Here is a 16,497-nt window from a genome sequence, read left to right on the forward strand (position 1 = left end):
TTCATAATGTCTAGGAAAAGTATGAAATGACAAACATGCAAAAATGATGCATTTCTGTGGGACTTGGGCAAGAGCTTAGTGTCTCTACAAAAGCAAGAAGACCTGAATTTGACACACACACACACACACACACACACACACACACACACACACACACCCCAGAATCCATGTCAAAAAAGCTGGGTATGGTGGATCAAGTGTCATCCCAGAGCTGGGGAGGCAGAGCCAGGCAAATATCTGGAGCCAGCTGGCCAGTCAGCCAGCTACCTTATTTAGTGAGTGAGGTGGGGGCTGGAGAGGTGGCTCAGCAGTGAACTGTGCTTGCTGCTCTGAGTTTGGTTGTGTGGCTCCCAACTGCCTGTCACTCCAGCTCCTGGGGACCCAATATTCTGGCCTCTACAGGGCATATATATATATGGTGTCTACTCAAAATATGTCTCAGAACTTTTTTAGGAGGCAGATTGATAAGGGTCATTTTCTGGTAAGCTGTTCTGAAGTACCCTGAGTCTTACGGCAAAAGGCCTCTCACCTTTAACAGCTTGGAGTGTGCAACGTTGAGCACATTTATGACGGCCTTACAGCTGGACCCCTTAATCTGCTCGATGATGTAGTTGAACTTGGCTGACATTCGTTTCCAATGCTCCAGCTCAGTGAGTGGACCCGAGTCATCAGCTTCTTTTCTCATCTGCTCACTCTCAATAAGGACCTGCAAATGAGTATCACACAACCATCTGTTCTAACACGAATCTTAAAAGGCCTTCTTAATAAAAACAAACCCGGAGCCAGGGACTGGGATGAACGCTGGAGTGATCAGAGAAACAGAACAGGCCACAGCTAACCTCACCTTGCCAATTCCTCAGCTGATCTCGTTTCCTCATCTGAATGGATCTCAGCTGAACTGCTGCTAAAAGCTAAAAACTTTTTAAAAGGCTCTAGTTCCTGATCCTCACACCTTATATAGCTTTCTGCTTCCTGCCATCACTTCCTGGGATTAAAGGCATGTGTCGCCATGCCTGGAGGTTTCCAGTGTGGCCTTGAACTCACAGAGATCCAGATGGATCTCTGCCTCCCAAGTGATAGGATTAAAGGCATGTGTACCACCATTTTCTGGCCTCTATGTGTATCTAGTGGCTGTTCTTTCCTCTGACCCCAGATAAGTTTATTAGGGCTCACAATATACTGGGGGACACAGTGTCACCACATTTCAGCACAAATAAAATATCACCACAATCTGTAGCCCCCCCCCCACACTTCTGGCTGCCATGGGTCCTGCAGACCTGTGGTGCACATACATACATGCAAGCAGGCAAAACACTCACACACACAAAATAAAACAAAATAAAAATCATTAAAATTTCAAACTTCAATATCATTAAACACACTCTGCCAAATAAAAAGACATGGGGGAGGGGAGACAACAAAGAATTAAGACCTGGGAAACATTAGGTAAGGTCCAGCAGTTCAATGAGATAACACCAAGCAATCCAAAAGAAAACTACGTTAACGATTTGAACAGACACAAAGAAGAAGCCTAAGCAAGCAACCATTAAATACGCTCAACTTCAGTGGTCAGGATAGTGCAAAGTCCATCAAGATAGCATTGCGCACTCGCTATGAGGGCAACCTGACAATCCCAGCTGTAACCAGTGGCTCGAGAACTTCCATGTGCTTCCGTGAAGTACATAAATCAGTTTAACCGTGGTGCCAGTCATCTTTGTCACTTAAGACTCAAGGAGGAATCGCCTAGATCAGGTTGGCCTATGGTCGAGTCTGTGGGTGATTGTCTGGATTCCTTAACGGATGTGGGAAGACCCACCCAGCCCACTGTGGTGGCACCATTCCCCAGGCAGGGGATCCTGGACTACATGAGGGTCGAGGGGGAACTGAGCACAAACAAGCTTGTATTTCTTCCTTTCTGCTCTTAACTATGGATGCAACATGACAAGATGTTTCAGATTCCCTACCTTGACTTCCCTACAATGGTGGGCAGTTGCCTGGAATTGTGAGCTACAGTGAACCCTTTCCTCCCTGATTTGCTTGTGCACGTGTGTGTGTGTGTGTGTGTGTGTGTGTGTGTGTGTGTGTGTGTGTATGTGTATGTGTTTTGCTGGGAATTAAACTTAGGGTTTGTTTTGTTTTGTTTTTTCGAGACAGGGTTTCTCTGTGTAGTTTTGGTGTCTGTCCTGGATCTCCCTCTGTAGACCATGCTGGCCTCAAACTCACAAAGATCTGCCTGGCTCTGCCTCCTGAGTGCTGGGATTAAAGGTGTGCGAGATCACCGCCCAGCTAAACTTAGGGTTTTATATCTGTTAGACAAGCACTCTACCATGAGATATATTCCCAGTCCTGCTTTTTTGGTCAGGGTGTTTTATTACGGTACTGGAAGCAAAACTACAATAATCAGTATTTGGAGGGCATAATAATATCCAATGAGAGACCTGTACTCAAACACTCTGAGGGACTCCACTGAGAGACTCCTGAGCACAAGGAAGCCTGAGCAAAGACAGCTATTACATATGCATTACTGTCCTTTGGAACAGCAGAAGTAGAAATTACTTACTGAGGGGATGGAGGAATAAACCTCTCTGCTTCCGTAAATAATGGAAGTCCGATATCATTTAAATATTGAAAAGTCTATCTAACAATACAATTTCTTTTCTAAATAGCTCCTTGTGCCATCCGAGGTCACTTCCTTTTTTAAAGATTAGTTTTATTTTATGTATGAGTGTTTGCTTGCGTGTATGTATGTGAATCATGTGCATGTAGTGCCCACGGAAGCCAAAGAAGGGTCTCAGATCCCCTGAAACTGGAGTTACAGATGACTGTGAGCCGCTATGTGGGTGCTAAGAACTAAACTCACGTCCTCGGCAAGAGCAGTGAGTGTCCCTAACTGCTGAGTCATTTTTTTCCAGTCCCAAAATATGATTTCTTTGTAGAGGATTACCAGACATCAGCTAAGAGAATGAATTGCATGTACGTGAGCCAACAGGAAATGGATGAAAGAAAATGTTAAATGATGGTGTGGGGCTTGAAAAATGATACCCATGGCATAGCAGTCGGCTGAATGCTGATGCTCCCCCCACCAAACTTATATGCTGAGACCTAATCCAGTGTGGTAGTAGTTGGAGGTAAGAACTGCGGAAAGTTATTAAATCATGAGGAGTATTATATTATTATAAAGAACTGCATCTCTATGAGTTTGTGGCTGTGTGTGCCCTTGTGCACACATATTGAGTGGAGGCTAGAAGTCAACCTCAGGTGTCATTCCACTGGCACCATATCCTTGGTTTGGAGACTGAGTCTCTCACTGGGTCCCAGGGATTACCAATTAGGCTAGACCATCTAGCCAGGAAGTGTCAGGGACCCACCCTTCTCTGTTCTCCCAGGTGCAAGGCAACAAACACATCTGCCTTTTTTGTTGTTGTTTGTTTTTGGAGACAGGATTTCTCTGTGTAGCCCTGACTGTCCTGGATCTCGCTCTGTAGACCAGGCTTGGCCTCAAACTCACAGAGATCTGCCTGCCTCTGCCTCCCGAGTGCTGGGATCAAAGGCCTGTGCCACCAGCTTTTTATGTGAGTGCTGGAGATTGAACTCAAGTACTCACATTTACATGGGAAGTGCTTTAACAAATAAGCTACCTCCACTGCCCCAACAACTTTGACATATACTATTGTTTTAACTGTTTTAACTGGACTTGGCATTGAAATGCTGATATGAAAAAGCCTAGGCCGAACCTATCTGACAGCAAAAACACTTCCACTGGTCACCCAGGATGTACTTCCGTAGGGCTTGTCTCTGTGGCTCTTCACTGGGTCATCCCCACTCCCACCCTCTGTCTTTCATGAGGAGTATTAACAAAACCGACGTTATCAGGGACAAAAAGTCGTACCTAGGACCTACAAGCCTACAACTCGAGGGGCAGTGGAGTGGCCTCACCTGCTCGATCTGCTTGTACCACATCATCAGCACCTCCTCCAGCTGATGCACCATCTCCGAATTGCTCGCTGCAGCTGTGACTTCTTCAAAGGTATGCAGTCTGGAGAAATCGATACTGTCTACCTTCTTTAACATCACTGTCCCTTCAACGCTTATTCTAGCACCTTAAAGGAAAAACAAACATCAAAAAAAAAGATACACTATCAAGAAGAGCCCATACATTACATATCAAGACGTGCTTTCGAGCGGCAATATTTACAGAAAAGAATAAGCTCTGGTGCTTTATAAAGACAGAATTCTACGAGTAGGGATGTAGCTTAGTTGGTGGAGTGCTCACCTAGCATGAACAAAACCCTCAGTTTGATCCCCAGCACCACATAAACCAGACACAGAGGTTTCCCCCTAGTATTTGTAAAGGTGGAGGCATGAAGATCAGGAGTTTAAGGCCATCCTGGGATACAAAGGGACTTCCAAAAAAGGCTACATGAGACCCTGTCTCAAAAAGAAAAGGAAAAAAAAAAAAAAGGTTGGGAGTTGACTTATGAATCTGGAACTGGTGGAACTGGAGTTACAGGAGGTTGTGAACCGCCATGTGGGTGCGGGAAACCAAGCTGGGTCTTGCACAAGAGCAGCAAATGCTTTTAGCTGCTGAGCCATCTCTCCAGTATAAGCACATATATTTTAGAGGCAAATCTTTGACTAAGAACAGGAAGGGATTCCCCTAACCCTTTTACCTGCAGAGCCCCTGGTAAGGAGGGGTTCTCATGTTTTCCCATCTTACCTCCAGGTCTCCTGGTGACTTTCATTACCATCTCCTTTTGGAGACCGCTGCTGTAAACCCTGTTTTCAGTAACGTACCTTGCAGCTAGCGGTCTCATTTTGAGTTGTTTACCAAATATTAAATTTTACACTTACCATCTAAAAATGAAAGATATCTGTTGATGGTTTCTGTGAAAATATGTCTCTCAGATTCACCCTGCTTGGACTGGTTTAAAGCGCCCCAGTTGTTCGTTGCAAGAATAGCTGGCAGAAATATGTATTGCAACATATTCTTGATCCCTTTTAAGAGTCCTTTTGATGCATCCAAGACGGTAAATAGCGCATCCTGAAAGGATGGTATTCAACTGTTATATGTTAAGTCCATTAAGGAACTTGGAAAAAATCATAAGCCATTTTTCACCTGCAGTGAACAGTTGATATATTTTGTAAACTACTGGGAATATGTTAAATGCTTATGAACATTAGAAGACTAAAACCAACAATCTTACATCTGGCCCTATTCTGCCCATTCCCACCAGGTCTCCCTGGACATGTTTTCCTCTGTACTTTAATCTCTGCCAAGGTAGGGGAGCTGGGCTCTGCAGCCTAGCTGAGGCCTGGAAAAGGCAACTGAGTCTGTCACCCAAAGACGCCCTCGAGCATAATAAGGTGACCTGTTCATGAAAACTATCTTGTGACGCATGATGGGTAATCTTTGTGGTCAACTTGAAAGGTGCCCACAGGTTAGGGAAGCATGCCTCTGAGTATGTATGTGATGTGTTTCTATAGAGGGTTATCTCATGAAGACTCTGAACTAATCCATAGACAAATTCCTTCATAATAAGATGGTTATATGGAGAAGTGGTACAGAGTAGGAGATTCAGGAAACGGGCCACTGAGGACCTATCTTTGGGCTGTATTCTATCCTGCCTCCTTCCTAGATGCCCATTTTATCTTCTTTCTGATTGCCATGACTTTGAAAATCACTGGTCCACTATATGCCTCTGCTGTGATTACATTTACATAGTGATGATATGAACCAATACTTATCTAAACAGTATGTGATCATGTTGGAAGAAAGGAGGGCTGAGGGAAAAGGGAAGGGCCATAGAGTTCTTAAATTCCAATTTGCCAGACATGGTGGCTCGTGCCTTAAATCCCAACATTCAGGAGGCAGAGGCAGGTGGACTGCTGTGAGTATGAGACTAGCCCGATCTACATAGTGCCAGAGTTACACATTGAGACCCTGCTTTCTGTCTTTTTTTTTTTTTTTTAAAACAACTAAATTCTCATCTATGGAGGAAAGTCCACATATAATGCCTAAAATGGTTAAAAAGAGACCTGTAGGGCTAGCTAAATTTAGTGATGTGGAGGTAAATTAAAGAATATTCCCAAAGAGATTTTTAAAATTTGTGTAATGTTTTTAAGTACATGCACTGTACATTAGGTTTGTGCACATGAGTGCATCGACTGTAAAGGCCAGAAAAGAAGGTGTTGGGTCCCCGGCACCTGGAGTTACAGGTAGTTCTGAGCCACCCAACGTGGGTGCTGAGAATTGAACTTGGGTCCTCTCTAAGAGCAGTATCTTCTGAGCCAACTCTCCAACCTCATCTAACAGGCTTAAGGGCTCCTTCTGGGGAGTGGGAGCAGGGTACAGGTCAGCCCTGCATCACAAGGCTCAAAGAACTTACTCTTCTTTAAACTACATGCACACATAACTCAACTTTAAAAAAAAAAAAAAGTATAAGTAGGCTATGGCTGCAGACATCTGCAGTCCCAGGTGCTCAAGAGGCTGAGGCAGGTTCACTTGAAGTCGGGTGTTCAAGGCCAGCCTGGGCAACATAGTGAGACCCTCTCTCCAAAAACAAAGGAGGCTAGAGATGTAACTGAATAGGAGAGCACTTGGCCAGAGGATGCAAAGTGCCAGATTTGATCCCCAGAAGGAAAAGAAAGGAAGAGAAGCAATGGGAGGAGAGGGCTGTGGGAAGAGGAAAGGCGGGGAAGAGGGAGGAGAGGATAGGAGGGGTGAGCGGGGAGGGGGAAGGAGCAGACAAGGGAATGGAAGGACAGACTGAACTGCAGATAAATGGAAGAGAGCGTGACTGAAATTGATGACAGATGGAACATTTGTCCACACACACACACACACACACACACACACACACACACACACACACACACACGGAGATGGCCTGGTAAGACGATCAGAGTTCAGAAGGAAAGAGAAAAGCAAGCAGAGGGGATAGGGCAGGTTCCTCACGAAGGGCACCAACTGGCAGTGGGGGTCTCACCCACAAAAGACACAGGGAAGCACCCACAAGGGCCCAGAGGAGATCGCTGCCCACCTCAACCACCTCTCTCCGGGCCGTCTATCGTCACAACCAGGAAAGAAGCCAAAGCACATTGGCTTTGTTACATGGCCCACTCCAGAAGGCAGTAAGACCCCGCTAAGGACAAGAAAGAGAATGGATGGAAGCCTTTTGAGAATCGACAGTAAATCAGGCAGCAGAGCAGCAGTTTGTCTTTCAGGGGTCTCACCATACTCAAGCCAAGTGGGTGTCCTTTAGTCCCCATTCAGGCACGCCCATGTCTCACAAAGGATTTGCCACTTGACCAAGGAACAGCCTGGAGGCAAATTCTGGTCTATGTGACTCTACTTGCTGTTTCTATCCTGCCGCCCAGCCCCTGACTAGGGTAGCAATGTCAAGATGTAAGTCAGCTCCCTCTTCTCCTAAAATGACTAAAAATGTCAAATACTAAGCAAGGAGTCGGTGTAGTAACTAGCACTTAAGACTGTAAGAGCAGAGTGGAATGCATCCCTAAAGAATGGGCATATGGTAATTCTGGGCACACCATACAGAAGACATTGAGTTTTCATAAACTTTAGGGCTGGAGACTTTTTATCAAGTCGACATAAGCCAGAGTCAACTGGGAAGAAGTGAGCTCAGCTGAGGAACTACCTCAGGTAGATTGGCCCGTGGGCATGTCTGAGAGTGGTTTTCCTGGTTAATTGATGTGGGAGGGCCCAATCCACTGTGCCACCCTGGGCAGATGGTCCTGCCTTATATAAGAAAGCAGGCTGAGCAAGCCAGCGGGGAGCAAGCCAATAAGCAGCACTCCTACATGGTCTCTGTTTCAGGTCCTGCTTCAACTCTCCTCGGTTGCTATGCGGTGATATGGAAGTGGAAGGGAAATAAACCCTTTCTTCCCCAAGTTGTTTTTGGCCAGTATTTTATGCAAATTAAAACAGTGAGGCATGCCTGCAATCCCAGCCCTTGAGAAGTGGAGGTGGGAGAGTTAGGGGTTCAAGAACATTGGAGATATATATATCAAAGCCAACCTGGGCTGTACGAGACCTTGTCTCAAACACATAAGCTTTTGAATCTTTCCAAAACGTAAACTTTTTAAAGGCTGTATCTACAGGATGACAATCACTCCACTCTATTCTAGCCAATACCTTAGTTTCTTTGGGTGTACGAATACATCATTATCTTGGAACTCAGTTCAGTCTTACACATAGAAAAGGAGATAAAGGGACCGGAGAAACATGACAAGTTACCAGTGTCTTACAGCATACCTCATAAATGGTTTTAGAATTAATGGCCACCTCATTACGACAGCGAACAAAGAAGATGCACAGCCCTTTCAGCTTTTCTGGAGCTGCGTTGTCTACATACAGTCTCATCATTTTTGCCCCTTTGGGTACTCCGGTGATAGTCCGACCACATTCTGAAAACAAACGCCAAGAGATGAGCACACAGTCACAGAACTGACCCAGCCTGGCACGTGACTGCTCAGTGGCTGCGCAGGTAGTCTATCCTACAGCGATAAGCTGTAGGCCAATGCCAGGACCTGTCTCAGAGCAGGCAGATGGCATTCCCGAGGATGCCACCAGAGGCTGTCCTCTGACCCCTATACCCCAGACACACACGCATGCAGGTGCACCTGAATACACAGCAACACACACGGACATACACACAGCGTTTTTTAAAAAGAGGTCTGGGAGTAAAAGAAGAACCAGAGTCATTGAAACCAAGGTATAGTAACCTGGTTGCATGTTAATTATCTTAGGAGTAATATAGGAAAGGCAGACGTCGCAGCTAACAGCTGCGGCAGCCACAGACATTGAGCCAGAACCACGAGGGGCAGACGCTGGGCTCCAAAGAGGCATCGTGACTGCTTCTAGCCATCTGAAAACATATGGACAAAATGGTCCACCTGTTCCAGGGAAGCGCAATTAAATTCTAATGGAGAAGCGCATTTCCCAGCAGAGGCCGGAATGTCTTTGCTATCTCTTCCTAAACCATGACAGCAATGTCTCAAATGGCTGGTTCTGAAAATGAAACTTTTTTTTATTACATTTCTTTTGTGTCTACCCACATCTGTGTCGAAGCACGCATGTGGGGGTCAGAAGACAACCTGTAGGAGTTGCTTCTCTCCTTCCACCATGTGAGTCCTACAGACTAAACTCCAGTCACCAGACTTAGTGGCTGGTGCCTTTACCTGATGAGCCATCCTGATGACCCTGGAGTGTTCTTAAGATCATGTTTTTAAAGATTTATTTTACTTCACATATGCAAGTGCCTTTGCCAGCATACATGCCGAAGAACCACCTGCAATGCCAGTGGAAGCCAGAAGAGGGAGTCAGGTCCCCTGGAACGGGAGGTACAGATGGTTGTGAGCCACCATATGGTGCTTGGAAATGAACCCGAGTTCATTTAATAGCTTTTAATAGCTGAGACACATCTCCAAGCTCTCAAACACGATTCTTTTCACACATGGGTTTCTGGTCAAGTTTTCGCTGTAAGAGTGGAAACCTTCTACAAGCAAGAGGAAACACTTCAACATTCATCAGCTCCCTTCGAGCCCAGGGCCCTCAGGAAACATCCTTACCAAGCCCTGGTGCTTCTCCTTCCTGATACAAGAACTTCAGCGTCTTACAACCGCCTTTCTCAAAAAAATTGCTGAATGGGTCCAGCTGTTAAAGAGAAAAATGGGGATCAATAAAATGATGCTGGCTTTCCTTCCGCTGAGGTGAAATAACGTCTGTACTCATGCTTCACCTCCCTTAGTTAATCACTGTCTCTTTCCAGAGAAAGAAAATAAGAGAGACCTTCCTGAAGGGCCTGGTGGCATAGGTCTGTGATCCCAGCTACTCAGAAAGCTGAGGCGGGAGGACCACAGGTCAAGGTCTGACTGGGATACTAAGTGAATCTGTGGCCAGCCCAGTCAACTGAGCGAGATCTTCTCTCAAATATAAAAACGTCTAAAGAGAGCTGGTGGGGGCAGGGTTGGAAATAGACCAAAAAGCAGGAACGTGGGAGAAAGGGGTAGACAGCTAAACTAACTTAACTCCAATACAGACAACAGGGAAGACAGGTGAAATTCATTTCTTGGTGTCCTAGGTGGCTTTCTGTTGCTGTGAGAAACACCATGACCAAGCTGGACAGTGGGAGTGTGCGCCTTTAATCCCAGCACTCGGGAGGCAGAGGCAGGCAGATCTCTGTGAGTTCGAGGCCAGCCTGGTCTACAGAGCGAGTTCCAGGACAGCCAGGGCTACACAGTGAAACCCTGTCTCAAGAAAGGCTGGAAGGCAGGCAGAAAGACAGACAGACAGACAGACCATGACTGAAAGCAATTTGGGGAGAAAGGTGTTATTTCACCTTACCGGTTACAGCCCATCACTGAGGGAAGCAAGGAACCGAGGCAGAGACCATAAGGAACTCTGCTTGCTGGCTTGCCTATTCTGTTTTGCTCAGCTACCTCTCTTGTTCCGTCTGCACCCACCTGCCCAGGGATGGCACTGCCCACAGTGGGCTGGGCGCTCCGACACTAGTTAGCCATCAAGAAAATTCCTATCCCCAGTGTGCTCACAGGCCAATCTGATGGAGGCTATTTCTCAACTGAGCTTTCTCTCCCCAGGTATGCCTCGGTTTGTATCAAGTGGACAAGAACCAAACAGCACACTCGGTTTGTTGGTTGATTGGTTGGTTGGCTGGGAGGCTGGTTTGGGGAAATGCATGTACATGCACATGGGAAGTTATGTGTGCATGCATGCCTCTGTGTGTATGTGTGTGTGTGTATGCATGTGTGCATGCAGGCAGACCAAAGGTAAACCTGGGATATCATTCCTCTGGGTCCACCTCATTTTTGGTTTTGTTTTTTCTTGAGACAGGCTGACTTGGATCTCACTACATAAGGCTCCAGTGGCTGCCCAGCTAGCCACAGGGATCTGCCTGTTTCCACTTCACTAGGCCTGGCTTTACATGAGTTCTGAAGAGTAAACTCAAGCATTTTTATTAGCACAGCAAGTGCTTTCCTGTACCAACTGAACTGTCTCCCCAGCCACCACCAGCCCTCTTTTTAAAGAGGTAATACCTCACAGTCCGGCATGATGGCACACACCTATCATCATCTATAATCATCCTCAGGAGGCTGAGGATAGAAATCAAGTTTTGAAGCTGGACTAGGCTATGGATGGAGTTCTTGGCCAGTCTGGAATATGTAGGAAAAGCTGTCAGGTGAGAGCCATGAGGAAGAGAGAGAGAAAGGAAAGAAAGAAGGAGGGCAAGGATGAACAGTCCCTCCATACTGCCCAGGCTGGGTGCTAACTCCAGGGCTTAAGTGATTCCCCCAAGATGGACTGCTCCTACGTGAATGATCTGCACATATCACTTTTCATATCCACTTCCTTGACCCAGCCTTAAAGAATGTCATAAGAGAGGTAAGGCCAAGTCTCCCCCATGTCCATTCCTGAGGATGGGATTTTTCTGTCTCCTGGACTGGGACTCCTCCCCTTCCTCAATTACTCAGATTATGGGTCTGAAAGTTCCCAATAAGTTCATAAATTTTAACTCCTATTTCTAGCTTATATCCATCTCAACAGGTTTCCACTTGGTGACAGACATATCCAAGCATCATTTGTTGATGACAACCAACTCCAAATGACTGCGAGCCCTGCATTTGCTGAAAGCTAATAGGGAACAATCCAGCCTATATAAATATAAATGCTGCCTCTTCAGATGCTTCTAAATTTTCTCTGTGCCTTTGACTAACATTGTGGCTTTTCCAGGACCCTGACAACAACATCCCAATGTCAGCAGGAAGTAATTACAGAAGTGAAAACGTCACTCTTGTTCCCCACTCCCCACCCCCAGAATGTTAGATCAAAGGGGAATTTCTTGTCATAGGGAACCTGAGAGAAAATAATAACTGGTCCCCATTCTTGTTTCCTCCAAGTTCCTTCAGGATAAGGAACTCTGTCAGCCATCACGGGGATTTTGGCCCTTCTGCTTCCGCTAATTGCTGTTGGCTCTTATGTCATTGATGTCTAAACTAAATGCTGATTCCTGTCTGGGTACCACTAAACTGAGGATGCCAGAATCCCAATATCGGCCACTGGACCAAACCCATGGCACACTTGCAGATGGCAACAACCGGGTAAGGGGAGGCTCACTTGGCCGTTGGTAACAGAAATGGTCTCTGTGTGGAACACCTCTGTAATCTCACTCAGAATCCAATGGGAGCCAGCTTCCTGATCCGACTGGAGGGTACCCGATGGACATATACTTCTGACTTGATTATGTTATGTTAATGTTCAACTTTTAGATCAAAACTCTTACATCCTGGTCCAAGTAGTCTTCAAAATAACCTACTACCCTGATGATAAAGTCTTTTACCAAAAAGAAACGTCTCCAAGATTGGAGATGATATACTATTCAAAGAGGGAATGAAAGGACCAAGCAGATGCCATAACAGGCTGTTCAGTCTTCTCTCAAGCGATTAGGCCTCAATTTCAGTTTCCTGAGCTGAGCAAGCAGTTTCTGGGAGGGCCAGGAACAAAAGACAATCACTGATTCCCCTGCCAGCAGGGACAGGGAGATAGCATGCACCAAGCCTGGGCCACTGAGCCAGCCCCCACAGTCAGTACGTGGTAGGCAGGCCAGCCAGCCTCCATGGTAGCTCAAGGACAAAGCCTGGGACTTGTCCAGGCTTGCCCAAAAAACAGGTAACTGTAACCCCCCCCAACTAAAACCCCCCTAGCCAATTAAAAGTTACTAACATGATTGCCACTTGAAGAAACCAATCCTGAGTCTATATGTTCCTTTGTAGTCTGTAGACCCCAAGCCCCCCACACACACTTTCCCCCATTAAAAACTCTGCCCCATTGCTACTGGGGTCTCTCCTGCTCTGCTGCTTAGTCAGATAGACGGAGAGGCCCGAGTTAACTCATAACAATAAAAAGACTCCTTGCTTTTGCATCCAATTTGGTCTCTTGATGGTCTTTGGGGGACTCTGGGTACAACAAAGGCAATGCACAGGCCCCAATGTCTGTGACTATACCTCCTGCAGAGGATTCCAGTTTGGATGAGCCAATGTGGCCTAGCAATTTTCAGGAGAAAAACAAGGTTGATCACCTATCTGGTTTCCTCCCTAAATAAGTTCAGGAATGGTGGCTGGGACATGAGACCTACAGAGCCATCCTATTTCTGAAACTAGCCCTCCCTTAGCTGATGGTCATTGCACAACTGACTTCTATACAGCGTGTAGGAAGACATGTTGCTCGGTTTACCACAGGAGCCCCAACAGTTATTAGGAAGGCAGGGCACTAAAACACAGCTTGCAAATGTCAGAGAGAATCCTCTTACTGTTAAGGTGATATTGCTGATAGTCCAGACAACCTGCACAATCTATGTGCACAGCTCAGGGAAACATGAAAAGGAAGAGACAGTAAGAACTTCAAGATGAAGGGTGGGGGCAATGGCTCAGTTATAAGGTAGCTGTCTAACGTGTGTATATATGGAGTCCTGGGTTAGATCCCTCCTACCACAAGAAGGAGGAGGGGGGAGCAAGAAGAGGAAGAAGGGGGAAAGAGGAAGCAGAAGAGGAGAGAGAGGAAGAACAAGAGGAGGAAGAAAAAAAGGAGAGGAGAGGAGAAAAAAAGGAGGAAGAAGATGGGGAAGAAGAGGAGGAAGAAAGGGGGATTATTTCAAGACCGTGTATTATATTAGATCATTAAATCCTGACCAGGAACCTGTGTGATTCCACAGCTCACAAGTCCACACATGAAACCAGCCTTGACCATAAGGTCCATTCTAGTTGGGAACTTTGGTGACCTAGAAAGTCACACCCTAGTTCCATCCAGTTGTTCTCCATGACACCTCCTGTTGGATACACACACATCTCCTGGGTAGAGAGTGACAGAGGAACACACCCGAGGTCCGTGTACATCCATGCTCCTACACACCCCCACACAGGTGCACACCCCATAAATAAAGGCATAAACAAAACAAACGTTGGTTAAGACTTCAGCTTACCGATGGGCAATCCAAAATTAGTTCTTCCACGGTGACTATGTCCAGCCCAAGCATTTCTGACAGAATTTCAAATATGTATTTGTATAAGGGGTCAATTCTCATTTTCCGTGTTTCCCTTGCTTCTCGGAATCTTGCCTGAAAAGAGGTGAAAACATGTTATAAAAACGTTAAGTATGAGACAGGTGGATCTCTGTGAGTATAAGGCCAGCCTGGTCCACAAGAGGGAGTTCCAGGACAGCCAGGACTGTTTCACGGAGAAACCCTGTCTTGAAAAATAAAATAATAGAATAAAATTGTTAAGTATGAAGAAAACGTGGCCCTCGGGAAGCAGAGGCAGGTGGATTTCTATGAGTTCGAAGCCAGCCTGCTCTACGAACAACCAGGGCTGTTACACTGAGAAACCCTGTCTTGAACAACCAGAGAGAGAAAAATGTGTTCTCAAAACAGCGGGAAGTCTCAGGACTTTCCCACAGCAAGCCCTGTCAGCTGCAAACCTGTCTCTCTTTGAGGGTCTCCTGCAGGTTTGGAATGCCACTCATACTTCGGCGGTACTTGGAGGCCCGCCGGGAAGACTGAGAAAGCCCATCGGACAGCACTGACTGCACAGGCCTTGGGGCTATCCTGGGTCGGACCCTGCTCTGGCCTGACTCCTCATCTTCCGGCAGCGATATCTCCTCATCTGAGGGAATCAGACTCCTGTAATCAGTCACAGAAGGACCAGTGGCCGGTGTAGTGGTGGGCGTGGCATCCGTGCCAGGGGTGGGCTCTCCTTCGGCAGGGGGCTGAGCGGCATCTTCTGCAGGGGGCGAGGCCCTGCCCTCCTCGGGGGGCGGGGCCTGCTCCTCGGGAGGGGGCGGGGCCGCGCCTTCCGGAGGGGGCGGGGCTTCCTCCATCGGAGGAGGAGCTTCTTCGCTCTGAGGAGGTGGTCCTGAGCTGTCTTCCTCAGACTCCATCTTTCAACGCCGTTTCCTCCTGTAGATCCTCAACGTCAAAACCTAGAATTACAAAGTACTTTCACTGAGATCTGGGCCGATAACTTGACCATTAGGTGCTTTTGTTTCTCCCAGGGAGGGCTAATCTTGGTTGTCAATTTGACACACTTTGGGTGGGAAGATGGAACCACAATTGAGGAATTGGAGGCAACGTCTGATTGGCCTGTGGGCATGTCTGTAGATGGTGAATTGATAGTGGAGGGCCTAACCTACTGTAGGTGCTACCATCCCGAGGCTGGTGGCCCTGGGCAATGTAAGAAAGGTAGTTCATCAGAGGGCTGGGAGCAAGCAAGAGAGCCCGTCGGTAAGCAGCTTTCCTTCACGGTCCATACTATGGTTTTGCTTGAACTCCTACCTTGACTTCCCTCAGCGGTGAACTGGGACCTGAAAACGTAAAATAAACCCTTTCTTCCCCAAGTTCCTTTTGATCATGGTGTTTATCAAACAGAGTAAACTAGGACATTTCCCTTAAAACGAGACAGATGGAAAATAAAATAAAATAAATAAAATCCACTCCTTTACCATGTTATCTGAACAAACTACGGTTACAGTTCTAGAGAGGAGATTTTGTTTTGGTTGTTTCTCTGTGTAGCTTTGGAGCCTTTTCTAGAACTCACTCTTTAGCCCAGGCCGGCCTTGAATTCACAGAGATCCGCCTGCTTCTGCCTCCCAAGTGCTAGGACTAAAGGTGTGTGCCACCACCGCTCAGCTTTCTTCTTTTTCTTTAAGGTGACAGCATTCACATACATATGTTGTTTTTTCAAGGCTAAGTAAGTGCTCACTTGATTTCGCTATGGGATTAGGAAACTGTGCCATCTTCGGCATAGTATTTAAAAAATGCCATTATGAATTCTGTTGCTTTGTATAGTGATTTTAAAAAATAACCAAGGGGCTGGAGAGATGGCCCAGAGATTAGGAGCATTGGCTGCTCTTCCAGAGGTCCTGAGTTCAATTCTCGGCACCCACATAGTGGCTCACAACCATCTGTAGTGAGAACTGATGCTCTCTTCTGGCATAATGGTGTGCATGCAGATAGAGCACTGGCATACATAAAATAAATCTTATTTTAAATATAACCAAATAAAATAAATAAATTATAAGCCAGTGGTGGTGGTACAAGGCTGTAATCCCATGACTTGAAGTAGAGGCAGGTGGATTAAGAGTTCAGGGTAACTCTTAGCTACATAATGAGTATGAGACCAGCATGAACTATATGAGACCCCATTTCAAATATAAATCAATAGGGGTTGGGGGTACAGCTCAATGGTTAAAGTGCTTTCTGTGAAAAACAGGAGAGCTAGAGTGTGGGTCCCCAGAGAGTTACTATTACTGGACTGGATCTCTGGCTCAGTGATTATCTGTGCATACAGCTCTTGCAGAGGACCTGAGTTCAGCTTCTATCATCCACATTGAGTGGCTTACAACTGCCTGTCATCCAGGGGATTCAATGCTCTCTTCTGGCCACCTTGAGCACCCACACTCACATGATTGTA

The 16,497-nt window shown here is 46.4% G+C and overlaps 1 protein-coding gene across 2 annotated transcripts in view; it reads right to left on the reverse strand.

Moving 5' to 3' along the window:
• Window positions 1-14,965, reverse strand: part of Dnah8 (dynein axonemal heavy chain 8) — a 234,034-nt gene extending 219,069 nt beyond the window's left edge. The window contains exons 1-7 of one of the 2 annotated variants that reach the window (XM_036167928.1): window positions 14,507-14,965; window positions 14,013-14,147; window positions 9,589-9,673; window positions 8,273-8,424; window positions 4,852-5,041; window positions 3,937-4,100; window positions 530-706 (exon numbers count right to left, since the gene is read on the reverse strand). In XM_036167928.1, coding sequence (XP_036023821.1) covers window positions 530-706; window positions 3,937-4,100; window positions 4,852-5,041; window positions 8,273-8,424; window positions 9,589-9,673; window positions 14,013-14,147; window positions 14,507-14,965 — 1,362 coding nt within the window. Of the gene's footprint in view, window positions 1-529; window positions 707-3,936; window positions 4,101-4,851; window positions 5,042-8,272; window positions 8,425-9,588; window positions 9,674-14,012; window positions 14,148-14,506 lie in introns of those variants that run through there. The other variant, XM_036167929.1, reaches the window with a different exon arrangement.
• Between the last annotated feature and the right edge of the window lie 1,532 nt (window positions 14,966-16,497).

This window comes from Onychomys torridus, chromosome 18 (genome assembly GCF_903995425.1).
Source record: "Onychomys torridus chromosome 18, mOncTor1.1, whole genome shotgun sequence".
Lineage (NCBI taxonomy): Eukaryota > Metazoa > Chordata > Mammalia > Rodentia > Cricetidae > Onychomys > Onychomys torridus.